At 41.0% G+C, this 19,229-nt stretch overlaps 1 protein-coding gene across 2 annotated transcripts in view; it reads right to left on the bottom strand.

Moving 5' to 3' along the window:
- Positions 1-19,229, bottom strand: part of LOC119163469 (F-box/LRR-repeat protein 5) — a 53,396-nt gene that overhangs the window by 17,422 nt on the left and 16,745 nt on the right. The window contains exons 6-9 of one of the 2 annotated variants that reach the window (XM_075873129.1): positions 18,784-19,043; positions 16,123-16,205; positions 14,079-14,573; positions 10,546-10,781 (exon numbers count right to left, since the gene is read on the bottom strand). In XM_075873129.1, the coding sequence (XP_075729244.1) occupies positions 10,553-10,781; positions 14,079-14,573; positions 16,123-16,205; positions 18,784-19,043 (1,067 nt within the window). In that variant the 3' untranslated portion in view covers positions 10,546-10,552. Of the gene's footprint in view, positions 1-2,385; positions 10,782-14,078; positions 14,574-16,122; positions 16,206-18,783; positions 19,044-19,229 lie in introns of those variants that run through there. The other variant, XM_075873128.1, reaches the window with a different exon arrangement.

Raw genomic sequence — 19,229 nt, 5'->3', positions numbered from 1 at the left:
CGGGACACCATGGGTACAGGTGGTGCCGACTGACACTCCCACGTTTAAATTCACATATAAACCCAATAAAGTGGCTTGGAGGATGGCCACAATGGTAGCTCAGTGGTAGAGCATTGAACACGCTATTCGAAGGTCGCAGGTTCGGTTCCTGCTCACGGCAAGCTATCTTTTCACCCATCTTTCTTTCTTCATATTTACAATACAATCGGTCTAATAACTTCCCTTATACATTCCTTGGCGTTATTGTCTGTCAGATGTCAATATTATTGTGTCAAAACATGGAAAAAACGAGCCCTTAAGTATACACTTCTTTCCCTTATTCATTCACGAGGGTCTCGTACTGGCAGACTTGGTGCCGTTAGGTTGTATACGAGGGACTATTGGTCAGCTGCCAGCTCAAAATAAGTTCACGTGCTACGCGACGCCAAAGAGGCTCATAAAGAGCATGCTACACTCATCTCCATGGCTACAGGTGGCGCTGACTGACACTTCCACTTTTAAATACACACATAAACCCAATAAAGTGGCACGGGGGATGGCCGCCATGGTAGCTCAGCGGTAGAACATCGAACACGTTATTCGAAGGTCGCAGGTTTGGTTCCTGCTCGGGGCAAGTTATCTTTTCACCCACTTTTCTTTCTTCACATTTACATTATAATTGGGTCTAATAATTTCCCCTATAGATTCCTTGGCATTATTGTGTTAGATCTCATTAACATTGAGTAAAAACACGGAAAAACAAGCCCTTAAGTAAACACTTCTTTCCATTTATTATATATATATATATATATATATATATATATATATATATATATATATATATATATATATATATATATATATATATACACTTCTGAAAGCCTGTTTATTTGCAACATTTCAGGGATCTTCATCACATCTTTATCATCAGGTCTGACGAAGATCTGTCTCCGATTGAAACGTCACAAAGAAACAGCTTTTCAGAAGCATATATTTATTTTTTTCTATTTGCTATGACAACGGAAACCAGACTTCTTATAATATATATACATACACACACGCACATGCACACGCACACACACACATATATATATATATCATTCCATCCTACTAAGAGTACCCAGCCAATTTTCAACCATTTCCGATCATGCTGCAAAAATTCATACAGGTATATGTGAATGCGAGTAGTTATTGAAGAGCTATAATTTGCAAAAAAAAAAAACAATTGTGTTGCCCATAGCTTCAAACTTTGGGCATCCAAGTGGAGCTGGGTCACACAAAATTTATTCATATAATGTTACTAGTCTGAGAAAACAATATGAAACAATTTTTTCATCTATCTCAAGGTGCTGCTATTTTATACCTATGATAGTTTAAGTGTGTTTACGTTCTTTTGTGTAAAAATCTTGTTTCTTTTTTGCCTTGACGAAAAATTGCAATGTGCTGCTTATCTAGCTTTTTTTTTATAAAAAACACGAATTTTTTACCAGTACTAATATATTTACATTTTGTCTACTATATGTTCCTATATTAAATGACTAAAATACTTTTGGAACAAATGAAACAAAAATATTGCCACAATTTTGTGACATAGCCGGGATAAACATTTTGACTTAAATCGTGGCTTAGCTTTCCCCATGTAGAAGTCCACGTAAAAATATGGCTCTTATATTCTTGCATAGCATAGTTTGTCAATCAGATAAACAGAAAGTTTGAAAAGAGTATATTTAACTTTAACAAAGAAAAAAATGTTCAAACTGAACAACCACAACGTAGCACGAAGCCTGTCTTTGCTATACCTCCACTGCATAGCACGTCAGCACGAGGTTCCAGGACGGCCTTTTCGGCAGCAAATAATGCACATCATACAACTTCTTGTCACCTGTTTTAGTGATACTGCTCTATTAAGTGTCAACAAGGGGCAGCAGTGCTTTCTTTGTAAAACAGATATCTTCCCCCTTGGACCATCAAAGAGCCGCTTATTTTGAACAGCCTCTTAGCCTCAAGGGGCAGTTTTTTTTTCCCCCCGTTCATTTTGTCAGTAACGTGGATCTTTCATGTTAATTTTTGAAAATTTGAATGCACACCCCGTTGCATGCCTCAATTCTTGGACACGCGAGACTGCACGCTCAATACGACTTGCACTAGTGTAGCCTATGAGGAAGGTTGTTTCGACTGTAGTGCAGATACTTGTGACTTCGGTGACGTACGTTATCAACAGTGTATGCTGTAGTCGGAAATAAAATTCTCGGAAATTTTACGTGTAATAGGCGCAACCCGAACTGGGAGCCGGATTTTTTGGAAAAAAAGTGAGCCTATTATGCAAGTAAATATGGTACTGCAACACGTAAGAAGGCATCTGTGGCGACTTTCAGAATGCATTCACTTAACAACACGAGGCCATCATTTACTCATTAGAAATTTTGATTTTATTCCAACAATCGAAGAAACTCATAAAAGTTACAAGGTCTCACAAAAGCTGCCACACAACAGAGCCCTCTATAACTTGTACCAACAATACGCAATAACCAATATTCAATGCTGTGTCATGACCAGGGGGATTCTGCACATGCTGTCTGTCAACTTGGGTAGCAGCCGGTGTTTCCAGACAGCCCACGTAAGGTACCAGTTTTAGATACCGGTTTTAGCAACACATCCGTTATAACAATTAGAAGCTGCTGCACCATCGGCTGTTGTGAGCTATCTACAGTGAAATAATACACTCACAGCAATGCCCGCATGCCGCAAAATCGGTTACAACAGTAAATTCTGGCTGTCCAATGTTCTAGTTGAATAGTAATATAAAGCAAAATCTTTGAAGAGACAATGGAAACAAGAAAATTTAAGCTGCTGAAATCCTGCCCACAACCACGTATTTTAGTGCCCCTTCAGAATTACAGTATGCTTCACTTCACAGCGTTCCAGCACCGCAGCAAACCTAACGTTTAAAATCTGTTACGGCGAGGGAGTTGTGGAGGCCTTTGTTAACAGCCTTTTGGGCATGCAATACGAGTAAAAAGTTGATACTTTGAAAATTTTCACTGTGCAAAACCTCAGAGGTCAACATACATTGGCTCTATGGGGCTTGTGATGGTCTCGTGAAGCCACATCTAAACTTTCAAGCATGTCCGAAAATTCAGCAGTTCTGTCATTCTTAGCACGAATGTCTGTTGGTACATTCCAATTGACAATATATTTTTCTCACTAGTCTGCTGTCCTCCTACTATGCTTTTTCATGTGGCTCGTTAATAGCAATTAACAGTTATAATAATAGCATTCTCGTGGCATTTCAGCATTGTTTTAAGTGGGTCTGACTGTATTGTTCCCTGTGCGTGTACCATTCATCTGTAACCGATTCAACCAGAGTGATTCAAAGTTGCATATGGCCTTTACTGAGCCCCTTTAATAACAATGATGCTGCTGAATGACAACAATTTGGCTGGGAGCTTCCTGATCATCCCAACCATTTGACAAAAAAAGTCACAGCTTTGCCGCAAAGGCCAAGCAATAAACACGATAGCAACAAATTGGAAGGTCACACGCAGAATGGCAAGCAGATCAAAACATGCCCCGCGTTTCTCACGCACAAAGGACGCATGAAACGTACTCACAGGTACAGATCAACGCGAGTAAGCTTCTCAGTTGATACTTCGCTGTGTCTGAAAAGCGCGCCCTTTTTGCAAGCGGAGGCTGCGCAACGATTGCAATAACCTTTGTGCGCCCGGTAACTACAACATAATCGTTCCGACGAAACTCAAAGGGTAGCCAAGACGTACGATTCTCCCCACTGCAAGATTAGGGCGAGCGTACACCCCCTTATTCTCTACACGGGCCAAGTATGTACGCGTAAGAGATGAGAGCTGCCACGCGCTGCTTGCGCCATCTTGCTGATAGTGCTTAGTGCTGAAAACACGATAGTTCCCCCCCCCCCCCCCGAGATGCCTGCCAACAGCGGTAAGTTGTAGATATGAATAGCTTGCAGTTTGAAGGTTGAAGGAGGTATCTCGGTGGCTCAGTGGTCAACGCCTCACATTTACAATGCGGAGGTCCCACGTTCGATTCCGTGCGCCGGAGTCTTCTTTTCTGGGATTTTTTTTTTCTTTCTTGCGTTTTCATATATATTGATACGTATGCATATACGGTGCATGACATTGACGCCGACGTTGACGCTGAAAACCAGCCGAGTGTCCATATAATTCCTATCACAATAAAAAAGCTCAATGAATAAATAAAGGAATGGTACATGTGCTGCACCAAAGTTACGACTGAAGCCTCGTGCAGCAATGAAACCAATGACAACCTATATTAAGCTGCCAACATCATAGCGTTGTCCTGATAAGCATCATAAAAGGCTTTATTAAAAAGATTGACTGTACTCCACTAGATGTGCATAGCAATGTAAGTGGTGTACTAAATTAAAGCAAGGTACCTCGGTAATAAGCATAATGGACGCCTGTGTTCAATTAAATAAAGTGAATAGTCGTGTTACCCAAATATTTTTATTGAAACCTAAAGAAAGTGACCGCACAGCCATGACTTATATTTGCCCAGGAATTTACGCTTGTTAATAAGCAGATGATCAAGCCTATACTGTACCATGAAATATTGAATGCTGCTTTGTTTCCTTGATGTTCACATCTTGGCACTGTTTAGGAGGGGGGTGCTAAAATATTTCATCATGGTTAATCAGGGAGAACCAATGCGGCATAGTATTATTCTGTATTTTGGGATACAGTACAGGGTTGCAAATCTTGTGTCACAATAGGATCTTTTTGCCATCCAACCAAGAAAACACCGTGCAGTCACTATGGCAGCAAGACCGCTGGTACAGTTTGCCTTAAGGAGGGATGGATAGCAAAGACAGGTGTGCAAGTCCCACTGCCCATCACTCATTTGTTTTTAAAAAACGCCACAAAACCTTTCTAGTAACTTGAATGGAGATCTTACTATATGTCTTGTGAATTTGGCAAGAAAATACCAAGTCGTTCTAAAAATTTTAAAAGATGTGTGATTTTGCTATATTTATTTTTTGAAGGAACATTCGTGAAAAAGATTCTGCATGTAAAATAGTGAGATCTCTTCTGGTTATTACGTGTGCCCAGGGTATACTTCTGAACCGAAGTAGTAATAATTGTAGGCATGACCATTCTGAAGCTAAAAATTTAGATGTTTAATGAATAAAATTTTGGGGCTTTTTGTTAGAGAAAAACTCTTGTAAAAACACAATTATGGTGGCAACACTATTATTTTGTTTCAGAGTGGGCACATATTATTCAGAAAGAAGTCACAAAAGCTTGCACCTGATACCTCAAGTGTATACAGAAAAAATTTTCCTTTTCTGCCGAAAAGTAGTGTTTGGACAAAACACCATTTAAAGTTCAAGTTGCCGCGATGCAGACACAGGATCAGGCGCATTTGTGGCTGTTTTTAAATGCCATTCACTGCGCGTAAAATCGTGTCACTTTGTGAAAGCGCTTGTCAGTAATGCTGAAATACTGGGCTATGAAAATTTAAAAAATCTAATCTTCAGTTGAGTTTGCACTCGATCCACTTTTATTTGGACCATGACTCTATCCACTTTTATTTGGACACCCGCATCATTACCATGAACCAAATGACGACTTCCAATTACATAAGTCAGGTTTTGTCACATCTCCGATTTACCAATTTATACATTACCTTGAGACACGTTTTTTTTTTTCCACCATAGGTCTAGCTCAAATTAGGCTGAAGTGAAGACGGGTCTTGAAGAGCCAAATAAATGGTGACCACAGCCACATAACAGATCAGTGTTCAGCAACAAAGTGGAAAGTTTATCAGAAATACTGGCAGCCAGAAGATAAAACCACGTAGCAGAAAGATCCAACGATCTACAGAGCTTAGGCAACTATAAAACTCTTCAGTGAGACATTAGTCACATATGATGACTACGTCTACCTGTGGTACATTTCAAGTTATGTCAATCCATCCATAATTGGAGTGCTAAGGTCCAACGTGACCCCTAACCAGTGACTTGTACACAAGTCTCCATTTAATGGCCAATATGATATGATACAGCAATGCACTAGTATATTAGCCCAAATACAGCACACGAAGAATACAATGCAAGGAAGCGCTCCTGCCCATTAACAGAAGAAACCATAAGACACCAATGCTGAACAATCAAGAGCAATGAGGTCATAACACTGAGCGTCTAAAGGCGCCTGCAATAATAAAATGCAAAAAATCTACTACACGCAACTTGTTACTATGCATGAGCTGCTGCTTCAGCCAATGCAGTAACAAATCACCGAGATAAAATACAGCGTGCATTCATATAGCTGCATTTGCACACGAAACATTGTGGGTGTGTAACACTGATGCTCTATCCCTATATCATCCCCACAAAAGCTTTCTCTACGGCTAGAATCCTCCAAACCAGTGGTTCTCAAATGGGGTCCGTGAAGCCATTTCTATGATCCGCGAATCCACCACCCGTATTTTTGCTTCAAGCGTGACTGTGCCACGTATTGATAAACTGTCCAAAATGAAGTGATGTGGCACGTTTGTTTGATGTTTTTGGTAGCAATAACCCCCCTCCCTGCCCTTTGCTGCAGGCGGTCCCCCATCACTTCTACCAGTCTACAAGGGGTCCCCGACACAGCCATGGCTGAGAACCACTGCTCTAACCAATACATGCACATTCTCTGTCGTTCAGCACACAATATTTACCTTATACTGCGAGGTTGGTTTTTCTGTTGAATGAAGTTGTGTCATGGCTAAGCTTACTGCACAGAACTAAAGCAAATCATAACACTGTAACAAGAGTGTACAAGTTCAAAAAAGTGCTAGATGCTTCCCAATGCCGCACCTAATTAGAATCACTCATATCTTACATGTACAAGAAAAGTATCATGAATGGCAAGTATCTAAGTCAAGTCAAACTGTGGAAGAAAGAGACCAGGAGAGAGAGAATACATAGTGGATACCTGTAGCGAGAATCACACTAGTAGATCACAGAACACATTCAACAAAACATGTGCCACATAAAGACTAACAAAAAAGCGCATAACATGTTGGCGCTGCTATTTACACTATGTACAGCGAAAATGCTTTTTTTAAGATCAGTATGGAAAGTTTAGGAAAGTTTGGTCTCGGGCTTTCTATGAGACAGACTTCCAGAGATACACTTCTCACAAGCACAGACTAGGGCAACATTTCTGTAAACGCTGGAACACTCCACAATACAAATCGAAAGACGAACACTGTACAAACAACAAAATGTGAAAATTTTTGCAGGGAGCTAATAAGTCTAGAAAAAGACCCAACATATGGTTGAATGATGCAAAACTTTACGGTTTAGTGAGGTAAATATCCCTGCTCACATTCACAAAGCAAGAAGGCTAAGCTATAGGAATTATGATCACTTGTGCAACCTCTTATTTGATTGCTTTTCCTGTGCTGATGCGTGAGCTATGCTAAAATGTGGAACTAAAACTTGCCAACACCTATTGAGGGCGACATTATAATCTGACAAGTCTTATTTGCATTGAGTTATCAGCGGCCAGCAGCAAGATGTCGACAGAAATAACTGTGCTAAAGAATGACCACACTCCAAAGGTGCATATTAAGCATGTGTGTCCATTTGTCATTAAGTAAATAAGAAACAGTGAAAAACACTGCAGAAGCTGTTGCTCGATGAGTTGTTAGGTTGTGTGGATACCTGGGGTTATACATAATAACTGCTGGCATTCTGTACTAAGGTATGTCGTTATTGCCAAGAAATATGATTAATGAGTGCCCTGCAACACTGCACACGAATTGTGTGCAATACTACCATCCAGAATAAAAGCAACACATCACCCTGCTAGTTTAGAAAAGCTTGCGTCGCTGAGAGATCAGATGAGGAGATGCGAGTCAGTTTTCAGGGGTCAGAATATTCCCATCTTCCAAATTAATTTTTTTTTTAAATTTGCATCTCCAGCAAGCACCACTCAAACGAAGACCTAATATCGATACTACAAGAACGAGGACTTAAATGCAACGCTGCCTGTATATGAAGGCAGTTTCAGGACAATGTTGTCCCCTGCTTCCTGTACATCGTAATCTTTTGTCTACTCTGCTTCATTGTGACAAATCAACCGGCACTGATTGCAACTTTCTGCAAGTAGATTGTAGCGTGCTAAAATTTGTATCAGTTATGACACTCGCAACAGGCCAACGTGAGGACTTCGATTAGTTGATTAATAATTTTTAACATATACTTCACAGCTGGAAGACGCACATAAAAGTACACAAGAAGCACACATACCCAGTGTTACCCCATGTCTCTGTGTGTCCCTGCATTTCAGGTGCGTACCAAGACAAAGCAATGTTTCTGCAACGTGATGTAACATGACTCAAGTGGAATGCCGCAGAGAAAGAAGCTAAAGCTGCTATAAATGATATTTCAAGGTCAACTTGAGTGCTAAAGCACAAACATATCAACGCTCAACCTGCTTTCTTGTGAAGGACGGCTAATGTGACGGAGTAGCTTATGACACATCGACAACAGCAAGGTAGCCAATATGCTTTTTGGGTGACCGCTATAGACAGCTAGTATTGTCATGCTGATACATTACGAACAGTTCTCACTTCTTCCCTCTATCAACAGATAAAAAAAAATTCTATAAATTTGAGAAACAAAACAAAAACTAGTAATATATCCCTCTCCAGAGAGTACGATGTTACTTAAGCACCAAATAGCCAAAGCATAGCAATGTGATTTATTAAACATTGCCCTAAAACTTTCTTACCAGGTGCGCACTTGAGAGGCTTTCAGCCCAGAATTCCGGCGATACTGCCACAAATCAGATAGCATTCACTGCAATATTAAATACTAGTAATGACCAGATACAAGAAAGGCAGGTTGATAGAGACTACGAATGCGTAAGCTGGAGCGGCGAAAATTGGAAAAGAAGCTGAAAAATATTATCACCGTACGATCGCCCGTCCCATCGTGATGTCAAACTCGTTGTGAAATCTGTTTACTAGCAAACAATTGTGAGTACAGAATGAATGCCTCTTCGAACGTGACCGAACACTGCAGCAGCAACAGCAACAATTCAATTTCTCTTTCCAATTATGGCGTGAGAATTTGATGCCATTTGTGTCTTTGAAAACAAGGAAAAGCTCTATGTGCTAAATGGTCAGAACTGAAGTGGCATGAAAAGGACCAGAATGGGTGCTAACATTCAACGTGAGAAGTAATCCTCATAGCTTTTCTTGTCCATGTCACTATAGCATTGTAATCCCATTAACTGTGTATTTAGACACTGCACGCCAATTCAAAACAATACATTTTCATTCCTTCTGAAAGCACAATATGCATAGTTATCTCATGCAATGTGCCAACGTATGCACAGCCTTAAAAGATTTTTATTACTGTAAGCTATCAGTTTTCATTTAGCAGTCAGAGAAATGACTAATTTGTAGAGAAGAAGGGGTTGTTCAAACACCCGCAAACCTCGATATAACAAAGACAGATATAAGAAAATATCGGTTATAACAAAGTAAACAAAAAATAATCTTGCAATATATAGTGCTAGAAATCACCTTTATACTGAACTTTCGGATATAACAAACTTCTTATAAGATGCAATTTTGTTATAATGAGATTTCAGTGTAACCGCCATTGCTTGCCGATTCCACAACGCTGAAAGGCAAATACCTCATGACCAGAAAGCTTTGCAGAGAAGCCACATGCCTTCTTGTTCCATCCTTAGGCCCACAGAAAGCTCCCACATATTAGGTCACCTTTTTTTGCATCCCACTTCCAGCAGGCCGATTTGAACGTTTTTCTTTACATCTGTAGGCAAATTGCACATCAATCTAGCAAAAGTTAGCACTTTATACTGTCTTCGTAGGTCGTTGAATCTGCCGCCCACTTTTCGCTGAACGAGCTTGCATCATCTAGCGCAACTTTTTAGTTACGTTGCCACCGCGTAGTCACCTCGAACCTAAGTATCCAAGTTAAGTTTGCAAACAAGACATGAACAAGTGACAATTTAGGAAATGAATATAGCCCGTTTTGTGCTTTGTAACAACTGGAGTTTCACTAATATATACAAGCAGCTTAGAAGAAGCAAAAAGTACGAGCATGTGTCAATCGGGCCTCTAATGTTCATATGTACGACACAATGTTTGTTAACTAATGTTTATGCAACTGATGAATGTTAGTGTACCTAGCTGCTTTAATTCTCCGTCATGTAATGACATTAACAACCACCTAATTCATGCTTTTTTTTTTTTTTCACAGATGCAGAACCCTTAGAGGCAATACAACCTTTTCTTTGGCTGTCAGTTCTCACATGTTCAGCATCTTCATATTCTAACACATCTTTTGCTTACTAAACATTCGCTTGAGCCAATATTCACAAATTCTTACATTTTACTGCTCTTCCCGAGCTCTAAGTTGTTCACCAGCTCTGGCTGCCTGTGCAGTACCATCTAAAATCGCACTGCGCCTGCCAATTTCTTGCTTTTCTTATTTACATCACATTTAAAGCTTTGGCTAAAACAGATTATCGTTTCGCATGGATCACCTACCAGCAACTTACTCTCCTGACTGACAGCACGCTCGTGAAAAGCACTGCAGATTCTGGCAACCGTTCGCGGTGTCCTGAAACGGGCCGTTGTCAACGTAGTCGCAGTAGAAGAGATTTGTAGGTTGAAGGCGCGGAGTGCCCAGCATGAGTTCCCTTAGGCCTTCACCAGTCAGCTGAAAACATCCCGAAACGTCAAGGTACTCGAGGTGGCTCAGCAAGTCCCAGTTGGCCAGAAATCTGCAATGCCAACGACAGATGTTTAAAGGCATTAAAAAAAATGTAAGCAGGTCTAAACACGAAAAGAATATGAACAACACAAGCAATCCTAACCTGCAAGAGATCTATCTTGGTAATGCACGAGTAGATATTTTCGCCATATTCCATGCCTTTGAATCATCAACTGATTTGCTCTCAAGCTAAAACTTGCTAGTACATAAGCTTTAAAAGCGTTCTCTCTAGAAGACAGCAGCATTACTGGCACTTAAGGAATTCATATTCATTTATATTGTAACTTATATATATATCATACTAATTAGTATTTATATCATAATATGATAGGTATTTTATGTATGTACTGAAACCTATGATGTGTTGACTGTTAGGATGCCCATATGTGCAGACTCATCCCAATAATGACCAGACAAGTTGACTGCCTTATTGCCTGTGTGTTCCGATTTGATTCAACGATGGCCAGAGACATTATCAGTAACATTATTATTTGCCTTTCGGACATTTTCTTTCATTTTCGAATTGTGTGGTGTGAAATGTCCTCAAGTGCTTATTTTACATTTACAACTGGTCATATGCTATTTCTTGCAAAAGAAAACTTAGAGTTCTTTCATGAGCTACCTAATCTAGCAAAAAACACATATTCATATAGCACTCGTCACAAAGAACAGAGGAAGGTGGTGGCTGCGCAGACAAATTACTCTATGCAGTGAATATCGTAAATATTAACAACCCTTTTGAACTGATGTCATAAATCAAACATTGAAATACCGTTTACTTCTGTACAAACACTGCGTGACCGTTCTATCAATTTAGGCTCACACAGTAAACAAGAGTGATGCTGATGTAACTATTTATGTATAAATTAACAGTATTTCTTTGTTTCTGTGTCATCATGTGTGCTGTCGCTGCTGCATTATAGAGGTGGCTGCGGGCCTTTCGTCAAGTTGCTTGCGTCTCAAGCAACTTTTACCTGCAGTCTCCTCCATCATTGATGAAAATAAAGTTGTTGTTATTATTATTATTATTATTATTGATCTCAACTCAAGGAAAAAGGAGCAGCCAGCACCTTATTTTTGCACCAACATCTCCTTTCGCATTATAAGCATAAAAAATGGCAATTAAACAAGTAAAAAAAGCTAATAACAAAAATACCATGACCATAAATGTCACAAGGATGGTTGACTCAGAGGTGTCAGCTGAAAATCTCCAGAGAAGAACTATTACGCGATGCAAAAAAACCTGCAACACAAATGCTATCCTCACAAATAAATTTTTTTACTGAAAAGAACATAGTAGTACATAATCAAGACACACTCTATATATATATATATATATATATATATATATATATATATATATATATATATATATATATATATATATATATATATATATATATATATATAGTGGCTAAAACTAAAAACTGATTTAACTATATCAACTGCTGCTTATGCCTGCTTCCGCAATCACACAGTAATTGCTGTATGCCGTTGTACATTACTCAGATTATTGCCCAAATGTTCATAGACAAAGTGCTGGCGATTCTCCCAGAGGGGGCATGAGTCATATGGATGAGGAAATAAACAATCATGTTCCCCAGTCACAGTCCACTACAAATTCTGCAAATTAGCAAATGCACATCATATATCTAATTTCTAATGCCAACTATTTCCGAGCAGCCTAAATACAGAGCACTCTAGATTTTTCTGCTCACTTCCCATTACAAGTTAAATTTGCATTTAACAATAGCATCGTTGTAAAATGAGGTGCCATGCAACAGTTTTCACCAGAGCCCCTGCTATGACGTCCAAAGTTCAACGGAAGCCCTTTCAGTAGTCGATGAATTCATGGTGAAAAATAACAAGCATTCACCAATCGTCAAACCAAAGATGACTTTTCGACCCTGCTACAGAGGCATTGTTTACAAACAACCCAGCTATGAATATAAAAAGTTTTCCTTCACTTGACTGAAGAGCCAAATTCAATCTTAGGAGCCGTAAACATGGCCTAGCGACCATGTTCGACACCACATATTCGAATGCTGAGGTCTGTGACATTGCAGGACATTAATAAGTTCGTTCAAATGAAGGTAAAACAAAAAAGTTACCGTAAAGTAACCAAGTATCTAAGATGTTTTTTTCTGATGCTATCGGCCTAAAGATAGTAGCTAAATTGGTGCAAAGTAACCAAATACGGCACCCCTGAATTTTCATGCCAATATTTTGCACTAATAGTATATTAGAGGGGTCATGAGCTAACCGTCGAACTAGGTGGGAGAACACACCCTGCAGACAGCAGATACTGCTATGAACATCTCTGCCAAATCTTGCGATTGTGCAAGGCAAAGAGAGATTACAAGCATTGCACAAGGTTTACATTCTCTAAGGCACCCTCTAAATTGTTTCGGAGGTCTAGCGACAGCTGCTTGACGTCGAAGAACAGGCAGCATGCGATTGGCCAGTAGTCTATCCAAACTCTGATCCAAACACCAAGTGCACCATTTGGATCAGATGTGCTCTTTGTCACACGGTGCCACTACATCCCGGCACAGGGTTTCACAGTGTGCTAACCTCACATTGTGAGCCACACTCGTGCAGAAAAATAAGAACGGGCAGCGCGCTCGAAGTCATGGCATGTGCTTCCCTCGTGCATCCCTCCCTGCTTAGCTTACAGCGCTCACGCCAGAACAAGAGAAGGCTCTTAATGTATGCGACAAACCCCTATAACTCTGCTCATTCTTGACAGCTTTCAAAAAAATCGATTGTGAGGCAATAAACTCTGATAATAAGGTCATTCATTTGTTGATTACTTGAAAAAGTGGCTCATGATTTCTTTAAACTTATTTTTGTTCCAACCTTGCCTGTTCCCTTCAACAACTGAGTGAGCAGTTTATGTTTACTTCAAATTGAACAGCTCCACCCCACCCCCCCAAAAAAATAATGGATGCTTCCACGTGGAAGGGTACGGAGACAAGTGCCAAATGACATCGTTGATTCATGGGTAGAGCCAATGTATAAATAATGAACATTGGTGCCAAGATCACACAAGCAAAGCTATAAACCCCTTCTCTCCACTGTGCAGGCTGATTGAAGAATCCCGAACACAAGCACTTGCCTTCCATGCAATAGAAAAAGCTTTAAGTAACAACTCTGGGTTCATATATCGACTTCTTCCGATTATTTTCATCTCCTTTTGAGCAACCTTTCAATTTAAATGGGATGTTTAAGACACTAGGCAAAGAAGAAGTTCTACTAGAGTATACTTATTTTCACTCTGAGGACAAACTTAACAGTGAAAACTTACAGGAGCCCACTGTCTGTGACGTTGAAGCACCCCGAGAGATTCAGGTGTCTCAGTCCACCGACGCTGGTCAAACCTTCCTGCGTCACGTTCTGTTTCGTTGACTGGTTGAGAGACGTTTCATCAGAGTCGGAGAGGTCCAGCTCCGACAAGACGTTAACGACACCGCTGCAACGGCTCCTGAATGGACAATTGTCGCAAAACCGACTTCTTCCGTGTACCACGACAGAGGCGGACTGACTCACGGCCCCTGCGGGGGTGTCCCACGCATCCAGAGAGTTAAACGACAGATTTGAGAACAGTGAACTGCCAGTGTTGTACAGATCACAATGGCGTTTGGGACTGTCTTGCCTCAAGCTTGCGGGGCAACCTATCGCCAAGACTCCCTGCGGCTGCAGCAGACATTGTGCCAGTCGAGACAGGCCAACGTCCGTCAGCATGGAACAACCGGACAAGTCAACGTGTTCAAGCTGGGAGCATGCGCCATGTTCTTCGAGCCTGCAGCAAGTCCATGAGCAAAAACACCACCACCTCAGTACTCTTTTCTTAATGAATGTAGCACATCGTACAATCGACTTTCGCTACAACAATCTTGCATACAACATAAAGATAGAAAACATATAGAAAATATATGTACCTGACAAATGTGTATTTTTTATGTGGTGGTATTCGCAGTAATTATGTTTAAACAGAGATGTAACTTTCGGGTTTTTTTTTAGCAAAAATGGAAATGATGAATTAATGGTATATTGAGAAAGTCACACAAAATAAGCCCAAGCCTGTGATTGTTAAAATGAGAATTTGGAAGTTTATTTGCAAAAAGTTTATTCCAGCAGTATAAAATGTCTGAAAAAAAATAATTGCAGTCAATCAGTGGGGGTGTCAAGATTACAGTCCAAGCCAGCACAAGCTCCCCTCCACAACCCGTGTCCACAGACAACTTCCAAAGAACTTTGAACATGTGTGCAATGTAGGATTGCATTAAAAGTGACCACAGTTTCCTCCACAAAGGATAGAGCTTTAGGTAGTTCTTGTGCTGTTATGATGAGCGTGCAATATCCCATAAAACTTGGCAGAAGCTTGAGCTTCGCCTTCGAAAGCAAAACACGATGGCATAATCAGGCCCTGTGTGCATCGCCATCTCAATTGCTAGCCCAGTTTCGGTTGTCAGTGCATGCCTCAATTGTGCCGTAAAGAAACAGAAGACTGTGTGTGTGTAACACTGGCTGTTCCAAACTAGCCTAGAATGCCTAGTGCAAGTACAGTGGCTAAGTGCCGACTACGCCATACCTCTTGCTTCTGCAAATTACCGAAGGGCCCACCATGTGGTGTTTGAAAGGCAGCACGCTAACCTAAGCAGCTGCTCACTCTGTTGACACTATTGCAGCTGACGATGATTAAATAAGAGTGAGCGCTTGCAATTGGTGGGCCTTTAACACCCTCTCATTGCGCAATATTCCTGTTTTGACGCGTGGAGCGATTTTACGCTTCTGCCACGCAGAATTGCATGCATTACGACGACTCCTCCAACCCATATACACTGTCTTTTTGCAAAGTAGCTTCAAGCAATAGCGTGGCCCTGGGGTAGACCGCCTGCTTGCCACGCATATGGCCTGGACACAAACTAAAGCTTTTCGTTATTTGTTTACATCAATCATAATCTTTTGGTCGTGAACAAGATTACTTTTCGCTCACAACCCATGATGCTGACACCGACGCCGGAATTTTCAAGAAACGAGATGCTATCACCTTAATGGTAACCCACCGCTGCTCCTCTTACTGCCAATAAAATCATCAGGATGTGCAAGATCTAAAAGGCGAGAGGTGAGCAAAATGGACATGGCAGATGAGGACGCGAGTCGAGCTAGCACTGTAGCCACATTGCGAATGAGGTCAACCGGTGGCGAAAATGGAAGTTTACACACTCTTTTTGTGAAACATAAGAACAGAATTTGCAAGTTCATTCAGCAAGTAAAGGTATGTTTCTACGGCCGTCTGAATTTAATTATGTATTACTCAACACTCAAAAAGTACACAAGGCGCTTACCCTTTGAACGATGTGTCCCCAGTGCTAGTGTACGAGATGTCCAGGTGATGAACACTGGGGCAAAGCTTCAGAATAGATCTTAACTGCAAGTATAGAATCAGCATCACGTATTAAAGGGACACTAAAGTCAAATAACAATTTACATTAGAGTGAAAGCTCAATGCATAACAACACCTAAAACGACAATATGATCAACCACAGTGCCCTACTTAAAGAGAAATTAAGGTAAATGCACAAGAACACAAGCGCCGCAGTAGAACATCTTTAAAATAATCCCGATGACTTTAGACAGACCGCCAACAGTTAACCACTAGTAATCGATCTAACTGCACTAAATAAAGAACTTTCCGTGCATCAAGAGACGCAATAAAATGCTGCTTGTTCGTTTCTGTTTGATTCGTGGAAAAAAGAATCGATCGCCGGACATTACTATGGCGAATTGCGCGAGTGGTTCAAAAATTCAATTTTCGCGTGGTTACAAGGGACAGGTGGTGCCATCTAGTGGGGCACAGTTGAAACAAAAGTGTCTGCAATCTCGGAGCCAATGGAGGGAAATTGATCAACGGCCATTTTTGCTGCTGTGGCTCCCACTGCTTTCGATTTGCTGCTACTAGTGCAGTAAGGCCGGGCAACGTTGTGCACGGCAACAGTGACGTGAGGCGGATCCATTGGTCCGCTTCTTAAGGCGGGTAATTTGAAGTGCGCTAACCCAATGCGGACCACTAAAACATGATTTCATTTCAAGATAGGCCCTTCCTCGGTGCAGAAGTTACACTACGAGGTTTCTGGACCGCCATTACAATAATCAACATCGACTTTAGTCGACCTTAGTGTCCCTTTAACATGCAAAAACTATAGTTTTTAAAACAGCGCATAATTGGGACACCAAGGATAGGCCATACCATCACAGAATTAGACCGGAATACACAGACCACACAGCGTAGACTCCGAGCACAACTACCTGGGAAAGCGCCGCAGAACCTAGAGGCATTGATGTTCTGAAGTCGCGAGACTCTGTGCAGTGCTCTCTCATTCGCTAAGGTCTCTTTCAGAGATATTGAATGCGTCCCTCAGGAACACCAGACGCGTCTGAACCCCGAAGTGACACACTCCTCTTCATAGTGCTTATAAAAGGCCAATGTGAAGGCTTTGTTGTCCACACGCTTTGTTTGCGAATTGTCTTAGCTAGGAATTCAAACGATTTTTAACATAAAAGTGTTTTATGCTGTGATCCACCAAGATTTCAGTGACGTACACTCAAACCTCGATATAACGAACGTGGATATACTAAACTATTGCTTATAATGAAGTAAATTAATAAGAATCTCTCAATATATATAATGCTAGGAATAAACCTTTATAACGAATTTTCAGATATAACAAACTTATTTTCCTGTAAGATGAAACTTTGTTATAATGTATTTTTGTCAAAGAAATGACGTCGCAAAAGTGTACACGATCAGATGTAAAAAAAAAAGTTCTGCCAATGGGCGTCGAACCCACGACCTCTAAGTCTGAAGAAATAAATTTTGAGCATGCTATTCACTGCACCACAAACCAACGACACTAACGGCTAATACAAACAAACACAACTTTTATATCTCACACTTTCTTCTCGCAGCGCCATTAGTCAGTAGGGTGGTGCTGCCCTTTTTCAACAGTAAAGTAATTAATTCATCATTTCTGTGGCCTTCACAATGAGTACCTTCAAGGCGTGCTATCATGCATTCGTTACATTTGGCGCATTTTTGTCAATGCTTTAACACATGGCAAGGTGGCAACCTTAACCGAAGCGTTGATTGTGCTCACAGCATCCATCTAAACCGAAAATAGCTTTGCGACGTACATCTGCCTCACCTGACTGTTACCGCGTTCCTGACGCCCGCTTCAAGAAAAATTATGAGCGCGCTATAAGGGCGACATGATGACATAAATTTCCCCTCTTTTACGGGTGCATAGCGTTGTAAATCTTTTCAGACGTAATTGTAAGTGCCGACTGCACGCAGTTCACTTGCCACCTTGAAATAGTTAACCTTGTGAAGGGCCGTTAAATGTTTTCACAGACAGAGAAAAAAATTGCCTCTGCGCGATTGAACCCAGCCAATAGCAGGCAAGAAAAACTCTCCGGGCCTTTTACCAGTCTTGCTATTCGCTCTTCTGCAGCCCTTTTCAGCCATGCCGAAAAGAAATAGACTGATCAGTGTCTTTATTCGGCGATAGACACCTCCCTCACCATGATGCACAAAAAGAAGAAAGACCTTGTTCTGCAGACCATGTGGGAAAAAGACCATTGCATAGCTATGCTAAATTATTCGTGCCTTTCTGCCGTCATAAACTCTTTTTTTTTTTAGTTTCGTGTAGTAGACACAGGTCGCGCATGTCTTTTTAGGAACATTTCATTTTTTGTAAAAATTTCTTGCGTCTATATCGACAATTTCTTTTGAAGGCCTAGAACTATGTTTTGCCTGCCTATTTCTGGTGCCTAAAGCTCGATATTTAATGCCTAAAAATCCGACCTCCAGTGACGACCCAAGTGCGCACACTAGTATACCATTACTAAGGCTTACCGCTGTCCACACTTACACCCACACTACATGGCCTCTTCAAACACATGGCTGTGCCATAAGGGCCTCTAAATCCGTCTGTTCAAGGACCACGTACCATGCGGCTGTTGAGGACATGAGAAGTAGAAAGTACAATTTTTCGGACTCCACTTCCAACGACGGGCAGGAGATACTTGACGAGGCAATTCAGCACAGTCGCTTCCCGCCTCAAGGTGTCTGCCGAAGGACTTGAAGGTGAATCTTCATCCGACGAGCTACCACTGGATTCATCAAAATCTGCATCTTCATCAGCGTGCCCTTTGCCTTCCTTGCTTTCATTATAAGAGTCTGGCCACAGTGGAACGTGGTCCCATAATCCTGTAAGTAAGCATCAGGTATGCCCGTCAAGGACCACCTAAATCTCTCACCATGTAGCACGAATCGACAACTGTGCCAGCACTAACTAATATAATTTCCACCATCAAGTTTTTCGAACGAGTAACAATGCCTACCAAGGCTTATAGCCGCACAACGTTGAACAATTTTACACAGTGTAAGGTCGCA

Source organism: Rhipicephalus microplus, chromosome 9 (genome assembly GCF_043290135.1).
Source record: "Rhipicephalus microplus isolate Deutch F79 chromosome 9, USDA_Rmic, whole genome shotgun sequence".
In the NCBI taxonomy this organism is placed as follows: Eukaryota; Metazoa; Arthropoda; class Arachnida; order Ixodida; family Ixodidae; genus Rhipicephalus; species Rhipicephalus microplus.
The sequence above is the reverse complement of the archived record's forward strand: the minus strand, read 5'-3'. Positions and strand labels throughout refer to the sequence as shown.